The 9,116-nt window shown below is 47.5% G+C and overlaps 1 protein-coding gene across 1 annotated transcript; it reads left to right on the top strand.

Moving 5' to 3' along the window:
- Window positions 1-2,712: 2,712 nt before the first annotated feature.
- Window positions 2,713-3,216, top strand: LOC147724730 (myb-related transcription factor, partner of profilin-like). The gene has a single exon (XM_086918105.1). It carries the CDS (start codon window positions 2,713-2,715, stop codon window positions 3,214-3,216), a length of 504 nt encoding a protein of 167 aa, XP_086774231.1.
- Window positions 3,217-9,116: the final 5,900 nt, after the last annotated feature.

The following is a 9,116-nucleotide window of genomic DNA, read 5'->3' as shown; positions in this document are numbered from 1 at the left end:
GGCGCGGGTCATATACAAGGCCCAGGCTTGGCCCACTGAAAAGTACCTTGGTTGCATCATTGTCGAAGATCAGAAGTGGGGCCTCATTTATGAAAAGTGAAGCATCGCTGCTTGAAAACAGCGATGCGTCACTTTTCATTGCGCCCTATTTGCGACACCAATGATGCGTCATATTTACAGTATGACGCATTATGTCGCAAGGAGTTACAGATACGTCAGTATTTCTGACGCATTGCTGGAGTGTGTCACAAAAGTGACGCAACTCCAGCAATGCGTCCTTTCACATGGGGCAAGCCCCATGTGAAAGGACCTGCGTCAGTCTTACGCCTGCTGTGAGGCAGGCGCAAGATTTTGACACAACAGAGTCCTAAAAGTGACGCAGTGAAATCTCATAGATTTCACTGCGTCACTTCTACGACCCGTCCTTGCGTCAATACGCCCCCCTTGCATACATTATACCTGGCGCAGGTATAATGTGGCGCAGGGGTTTACAAAGTGACGCATCTACCTAGATGCGTCACTTTGTAAATATGGCGCAACAAGGCGCATTTTTTACGCCACTGGTGCGTCACAAAAAGTGACGCACCGGCGGCGTAAAAGTGACGCACAGCCTCATAAATGAGGCCCGTGGAGTGCATGAGAGGCAATGAGTTGACTACGGTCCACAAAGTGGAGGCGATTTATCGATTTCAATACTGACAAAGAGAATGATGTGCCCACAGTGCGGAGGTTGCACCATGCAGTGGTGATGCTTCTGTGTCGATCCTCGCAAAGGCATTGATGCATCGGTGCCGATCCTTGTAACATCAGTGATGTATCCGCAGTGGAGGAGATGTGTCTGTTCTGAGTCTTGAGTCAACAGTAATGCAAGGATTCTGCTGGAACATCATTTAAGACCCACTTCCAAGGGCTCAGGACTGGGTTGGCAGCACCTAGCAGGGATGAATCACAAATGTCAGAGTGCAGGTGCTATAGCAGGTGAATTAGAATTATTTTTTGTCCCTGAGACTTCAATCAGGAGGCAAGCCAGCAAGCCCTTTGAGTCACTCTGGGTTGAAGTGATGTAGGTACAGTCCTTCTCAGTCAGGCCCGATGGGCAGGAGGCAGCAGTTCACCACAGCAAGAAAGCAGCTCTTTCAGTTCAGCAATCCAGCAGACAGGCAGTCCATCAGTAGCAAAGCAGTCCTTCCGCCTGTCATTGTCTTCACAGGTCCAGAGGTGTACTGAGTTGGTAGGATCTGAAGTCCAGTTCTTATACCCAATGGGGCCTTTGAAGTGGCAGACTTATGGAAGGGCTTTGAAGTGCAGCGAGGCTCTCCCTTCCTGCTCTGGCTTCAAACTCACTACAGAGGGATCTGCAGCCCTTTGTGTGGGGCTAGGCCACATCCTATCCAGTTGTAGGTGTGAGGCTGTGCCCAGCTCCTCCCTCCCATCCTCCCATGATGTCCCCTCAAGTCAAACTTAACTCCCATTGTGTGTGGATGTCTAGGGGGACTACAAAAAGTCCAGCTGTCACCCTCCCCATATGTGTATCAAATACATGCTTCAAGCACACAAGGCTAAGAGCAGAAACATTGTATATTTATCATTACAATTCCAAAGGTGCTAAACATGACAAATCAATCTCCTTCCAATTGAGAATTACAGCTTGTTAGATGAAACAAAGAATCCCCAATGTTAACCTGGGGGTAGGCCTCACAATATTAAAAACCACACTTGGGAGTTTTTCACTTCCAGGACATGTACAACTTAAAAGTTAATGTCCTACCTTTTAATTACACAGCACCCTGTCCTATTGATTACCTAGGGCCTACCTTAGTGGTGACTGATATGTAATGAAAGGGAGGTTTAAGGCTTGGCAAGGGGTTTTAAATGCCAAGTCAACATGGCAGTGTGACACTGCTTCTAGGCTGCAATGGCAGGCCAGGAACAAGCTACTTAGGTGGGTGTCACAATAAGTGCTGCAGGCCTACTGGTAGCACTTAACTTACAGGCCCAGGGTATACCACCCTACAAAGGAATTACAAGTCAATTAAATAAGCCAAACAGGTGCAAACCAATTATACCCTGCTTTAGAGAAAGAGCACAAGCACTTTAGCACTGATTAGCAGTGGTAAAGTGCAGAGTCCTAAATTCAGCAAAAATAAATTCTGCAAAAAAGGGCAAGAGGAAGTCATAATGTTTGGTCGTGACCCTTCAGAAATGCCATTTCCAACAGAAAAATATGAGAAAAATATTTGTTTTAATGCCCCATGAGTCGAGTTGAAACAAAAAAAGCTAAATCTAATATACAGAGCATCAAGGGGCATATGTATGAAAGTCTCGAATTGCGATTCTGAAATTACGATTTTTACCGAATCGCACATTCAGAATCGCAAATCAGTATGTATGAATGAAATCGCAAATAAATAGCGATTCCTTAAAAATCGCTCTTTATTTGCGATTACCCCAAATGCGATTCCTGAACCAGTAGGAATCGCATAATTTTAGAAATCGCACCCGTAAATCGCAATAATAGCGAAAAATCGCAAAACGCGGTAAAAAAAAAATCGCAATTTAGCGATTTTCGCTAATGTTCCAATCAGGAACTCTGGTGCAGCATGATGACATCACAACCAGGAAGTGAGTGACTTCCCATGCTGCACCTGACTTCCTGAATCTGAGGCAGAGTGAAGGAGTGTTTGGAAGTGAGCAGTGTGCACCTTGAGAAACATGGCTGACAGTGGAGCCACGCCCAGGCAGGATTCACAGCAGCAGGAGACAGAGAACTCCAGGAAGAGAAAACAAAAGTTTTCAGAGGCAGAATTGGAGGCTCTCATACATGAAATGGTGTTAAACCATGAACTCCTTTTTGGAAGAAAATCCAGGGAGGTGCCAGAGAGCCGCAAAAGGAGGTCCTGGGAGGAAATTCAGCACAAGGTCAATGCTGTGGGTGTGACACCCCGGAGTATAGAGGACCTCCGAAAGCGATGGTACGACCTGCGCCGGCGCTCTAAGGAGAATCTAGCTTCAAGGCTGGAACAGTCCAGGATAACAGGTGGTGGGACCTCATCTGTTCCTGATTCTACACCCCTGGAGGAACTGGTTGAGGGGACCCTGCAACCAGAGAGTGTGGGAGGAGTGGCTGATTTTGACAGCTCTGACCAGCCATCAGCAGGAAAAGGTATGATTCATGCCCTCACAACCCTCACACCCCCTCACACCCCCCAGCAGTGAGCCAGGGGCGGGAAACAAGATAGGTAGTCCAGAGCAGGCACACAGGCAGCCATAGCAATGCATTATGGGAGATGTAGTCACATGTAATTCAAAGAGTCCAAATTGCAGCAAAAATAGTCTACCACATAACCTGCTGTTCTTGACAGTGAAACAAGAGCACAATGTAATAGAAATTTTTGTGAAAAATGTATTTACACAGTGCAAGTTAGTGAAGTAAATTAATGTGTGCTGTTCTATTCACAGCACCATCTACAACACAGCCCTCAGGCAGTGGGACAGTGGCTGAGAGTCACGAGTCAGGAGATGGCGGCCAACATGTCGACACAGATGGGTATGAGAGCCCAGTGACCACCCGCAGACATGGGAGGAGACAGATTGTCAGGCCTCTGGCACCAATCCAGGATGAGGCTGATGTAATTGGTGACAATGACAACAATGTCGACACACAGCCAGAGCAAGAGGGACCTGCAACACACCAGCACGTCCCACGTAGTGCTGCCATGCGCCGACGACGCGCAGCCAATCCATTTGAAGGGCGAGGTGATGAATCTGTCTATGCAGGACTGGAACTGAACATGTTGCAGGTGCAGCGCCTGCAGGCAAAAAATATAAAACTCTTACAAAGGGAGATGAGAGAGGGCATCCGTGCACTCAGGAAGGACCTGCAGGATGGCCTACAGGCCGTATGTGATCAGATGCGCAGAGGTACTCAACGACAAGACAGGTACACCAGGGCCATCAACCACTTGGCGGCTATGTCTAGCATCCAGGCCAGGCGCAGCATTGAGATGCAGCGCCAATTTACTCATGCTGCGCAAGACATTGCCAACGCACTTTTGCAGGTGACCACTGCGGTAGATGAGTTGCGCCAAATACGCGCAACAGGGCCGGGAGTGCTGACTCCCAGTGAGAAAGACAACCAGTCTGTTAGGAGCAGCACCACACCACCACCAACCATAGAGAGACGCCGTAGTGCCAGGACCACTAGGGCTGCACCTACAAATGAACAATAGGCTGTGCAGTGTTTGACTGGTGCTTCATTCATCATTGTTTTTGAGGGCACTGTGAATTTAACATGTGCAAAATATTTCTATTACACTACTGTACGTTTTCACGTCATGTGTTTCCTGCCATTAAGGAATTAAAGCTAATTTTCACACTTGCATTACTTGGCATTGTGTTGGTTTTTTGTTACCTAAAAATAGTTGCGCATTATCTCATCACGCCTCTCTCGCCCAGCTGCTGCTACCGCTCTACCAGCTACCATACGTCCAGGTCCATGCCCCTCTACATCAGAGGATCCAGAGTCACTCAGTTCCACTGGTGTCCCTTTTCTTGCTGCAATGTTATGGAGCATGGCACAAGCCACCACTATTTTACAGCACGTATTGGGGCTGTATTGGAGTGCACCTCCACTCTTATGGAGGAACCGGAATCTGCTCTTCAGGATACCAAATGTCCGTTCAATGGTGCCTCTTGTAGCAATGTGTGCCCTGTTGTATCTGCGTTCACTTGCATTGTTGGGATTGAGGTAGGGAGTCAAGATGAAATCACGAACAGCATAAGCACTGTCACCTGTGGGTTAGACAAAAATATGTTAGCCTGTGACATGCACATGGTAGTTTGTACAAATGAACCCTATGTCTGAAGGTATTTACCGAGTAGGTATCCCTCGTCGAACTCCCCTCTTGAGAGTCTACGATATATCCCACTGTGTCTGAAGATGAAAGCATCATGTGTGCTGCCAGGGTACTTTGCTACAATGTCAGTTATTTTGTGTTTGGCATCACACACCACCTGAATGTTCAGTGAGTGGTAGCATTTCCGATTTCTGAAGATGTATTCATTGTGTGAGGGGGGGATATTGCAACATGTGTGCCATCAATACATCCTATCACGTGTGGGAAACGCGCGATTTGATAGAAGTCCTGCTTTGTCTGTGCAATTGCCTGAGGAGTGCTGGGGAAGTAAATATGATGGTGCATCCTCCGGACCGTGGCATCTAGGAAGGCATGGAAGAATCTCGAAAGGGAACTTTGAGACACCCCTCCTGATGACGCTATCACCCCCTGGAAACTTCCAGAGGCCAAGAGGTGTAGTGAACACAGGACCTGTATTTCAGTGGGAATGGCATTTGTCCTGAGGGAGGGGTGTTCAAGGTAGGGTCTGAGTTCTGCTATTAAATCATTTATGCTGTCTTCATCAAGCCTGTAATGGGTGTAGAGCTCCTCCTCAAGGCGCTGGGAGATGCTGAAGCGCAAACGGAATACCCTCTCCTGCTGCAGCCTCCTCTGTGCAGCAGCTCTGAGTCGCATCCTCCTTGCTATGATGTAAAGCCCCGCCATTGTGGTAAACAGTTTTTTTTAATTCTGCTGCTGCTTAAATAGTTTGCACCTGGTTACCACCTGCTCCTACTTGGTGGTAATTGCAATTCTGTATTCAGCAAATTTGCGAAAATCGCTAATTGCGAATTTTTCATACATATCATAGCGATTCTGTATATTGCGAAAATTGCCATTCTGCGATTTGTATGCGATTTCCTACATTTGCGATTTTCATTTTGCGATTTTCGCAAAAGGGAAAATCGCAAAAAGGCAATATCGCTATTTTTTCGCAGAATGCCTCTTTTCCCATTCTACAGAATCGCACTTTTAGCAATTCCCTATTTTCCATGGCTTCAACGTTCATACATGCCGTTCTGCCTATTCGCATTCGCTAAGGCCGAAATTCTGACAATTTCGGCCTTTGCGAATGCGAATTTGCTTGATACATATGCCCCCAAACCTCTTAACTGAACTAGAAGAAAGTGGCAACCAACAGCAATCCTAAAGGCAAACTGAACATTATTAAGGACCTCACTTGTAACAATAAAAATAAACTGAATGAATGATCCATTTAGAACTGGAATAAGAAACATTTCCAGCACAAGAATCTCCTTTTTTTATACTTTTTATACTTCCAAAAACCTATGCTCCTGAAATGGTTTGAAACCTCTCTTTTGGCACGTGGCTGCTACTTCTGATCATGAATCTCTCTTAATAACAGACCGGTATGTCAATGTCTCTGGGAGAAGATTTTAGCTTACTTAAACAGACAACTTCACACTTGTTTGTTTGAGAGGTTATTGCATCCGTGAGCAGTGGCGGCTAGTGACTTTGAAAGTGGTGAGCCGAATCGAGCCCAGCAGTCATGGAAGAAAACACTATATGCCGATGTCTGTGAGCATTCATTTGTGCAAGACTTCCTAAACCCAAAGCCGGTCACTCAAAAGTGAGATATAAGAAGGGGCAGATATTCAGCTCCCTTCCTGGCCAACAATAAGAATCCCACTCTCATCCCAAGGCTCGCTTTCACGTCTTGACTCCCAACCCTCACCCTCTGCTTCACCACCCCCACCCGATGCTTCTACCTGTAGATGGTTAGCTCATACTCATGTTTATAAAGAATAAGGTGAAATTACTCCTGGAAAGGGTTGCTATCTAGATGTTCAGGAAATGTGTCATCCACAATGAGATGATTAAAGATAAAAGGCATCCTACCACTTAACGTGTGAGGCATTCATGCATTTGTTCTTTGAATTGTCAGGCCTGCAATGTAAAGTTGACCTCCTTCTAACACACAGACACCCAACAATAGTGGATTCTGCATCACAGCAGACTTTTACAGAAGACATGAAAAACACAGATAAGAATATCTGCTTAACCCCTTAAGTGCTGCCTCGGTGCATTGGCCGACGGCAGCACTACCTCCCCAGTGCTGCGCACGACCATTGAACGTCCATTCAGCACTAGTTCTAATGGACAGCGCAGCACTGGGGAGGAATGTTTAATAGCAGCTATGAGGTTAAAACATGAGAGGGTAAACAATGTAAGGCACTATAGTCAGTTTAATTATGTTAGAATATACATAACATTTGCAGTTGCATCACTCAAAAAATGTACTCATCCATACATATATAATTCCGCATATCCACTTACTGCGGTGAGGTCGGTATCTAATAACAGACGGTAATGGAAGGTTGGTATGTATAGGTAGAGTAGGGTGCAGTAATTTCGGAGGCACCTCAAGTCAAGTCAAGTCAAGTCAAGAGATTTATATAGCGCGCTACATACCCATAGGGTCTCAAGGCGCTTGAGGAAGGGTGGGGAATTACTTGTCGAATATCCAAGTTTTAAGTTGCTTTCTGAATGCTAGGTGGTTCTGAGTAAGGCGAAGGTGAGTGTAAAGAGAGTTCCAAGTTTTAGCTGCCAGGTAGGAGAAGGATCTACCTCCCATGGTGGTTTTGTTGATGCGAGGTACAGTGGCAAGGGCTTGGTTGGAGGATTGTAGCTGACGGGAGGGGGTGTAGAAGGACAGTCGTGTGTTGAGGCATTCGGGTCCAAGTTCGTAAAGTGCTTTGTGTGCGTGGGTTAGGAGGCGGAAAGTAATCCTCTTATTTACGGGGAGCCAGTGGAGGTTTTTCAGGTGACCAGAGATGTGTTCTTTACGCGGGATGTCTAGTATGAGCCTGGCTGAAGCGTTCTGGATGCGTTGGAGTTTTTTCTGGAGTTTTGCGGTGGTACCGGCGTATAGGGTGTTTCCGTAGTCCAGGCGGCTCGTGACCAGTGCGTGGGTGACCGTTTTACGAGTTTCGGTGGGGATCCAGCGAAATGTTTTTTTGAGCATGCGAAGATTGTTGAAGCAAGATGATGAAACGGCGTTTACTTGTCTGGTCATCGAGAGTGAGGAGTCCAGGATGACGCCCAGGTTCCGTGCGTGGTCTGTCGGGATGGGTGCTTTTCCAAGGGCCTCTGGCCACCAAGAGTCATCCCAGGCGGAGGGGGAGGTGCCTAAGATGAGGACTTCTGTTTTGTCTGAGTTCAGTTTCAGACGGCTGTGCTTCATCCACTCGGCTACTTCTTTCATTCCTTCGTGTAAGTTGGTTTTGGCGGTGTTAGGGTCTTTGGTGAGTGAGAGGATCAGTTGAGTGTCGTCAGCGTAGGAGATGATGTTGAGGTTGTGTTGGCGAGCGATGGCCGCAAGGGGGCTCATGTATACGTTGAAGAGGGTGGGGCTGAGAGAAAATCCTTGTGGCACGCCACAAATGACTTCAGTGGCCTCTGACTTGAATGGTGGGAGGCGGACTCTCTGGGTTCTTCCGGTGAGGAACGAGGTGATCCATTCCAGTGCTTTTCCTTGGATTCCGACGTTTCTGAGGCGCTGTAGAAGGGTGCTATGACAGACTGTGTCGAAGACAGCGGAGAGGTCGAGGAGGATGAGGGCGACTGTGTCTCCGTTGTCCAGTAGAGTTCGAATGTCGTCTGTTGCAGCGATGAGTGCGGTCTCAGTGCTGTGTTTGGCTCGGAATCCGGACTGTGAGGAGTCGAGGGATTTGTTGGTTTCGAGGAAGGCGGCGAGCTGGTTGTTGACAGCTTTCTCGATGACTTTGGCCGGGAATGGAAGAAGCGAGATGGGGCGGTAGTTTTTGAGTTCGGTGGGGTCAGCTGTGGGTTTTTTCAGAAGGGCGCTGAGTTCTGCGTGTTTCCAGCTTTCCGGGAAGGTGGCGGAGTTGAGGGAGAAGTTGATGACATCTCGGAGGTGTGGTGCTATGATGGAGTCTGCTTTGTTGAAGATGTGGTGAGGGCATGGGTCAGTTGGGGATCCTGAGTGGATGGAGTTCATCAGGCGGATGGTGTCCTCAGTGGAGATTGGGTTCCAGTCGTTAAGGAGTGTCAAGGGGGGTGAAGGTCCTGCAGAAGGTTGGGTGGGTTGGTCTCCGGGTCGGTTGTCGAAGCTGTTGTGGATGTCTGCGATTTTGTTGTGGAAGAAGGAAGCTAGGGAGTCGCAGAGGGCTTGGGAGGGGGTGATGTCATTGGAGTTGGCTGATGGGTTGGTAAATTCTTTTTTTTTTCCTTAAAATT

Source organism: Lissotriton vulgaris, chromosome 4_1 (assembly GCF_964263255.1).
Source record: "Lissotriton vulgaris chromosome 4_1, aLisVul1.2, whole genome shotgun sequence".
NCBI lineage: Eukaryota > Metazoa > Chordata > Amphibia > Caudata > Salamandridae > Lissotriton > Lissotriton vulgaris.
This window is presented reverse-complemented; position numbering and strand designations above follow the sequence as displayed.

Excerpts from the sequence above, each read along its gene's own strand:
- LOC147724730 (XM_086918105.1), top strand. The coding sequence starts at position 2,713 with ATGGCTGACAGTGGAGCCACGCCCAGGCAGGATTCACAGCAGCAGGAG.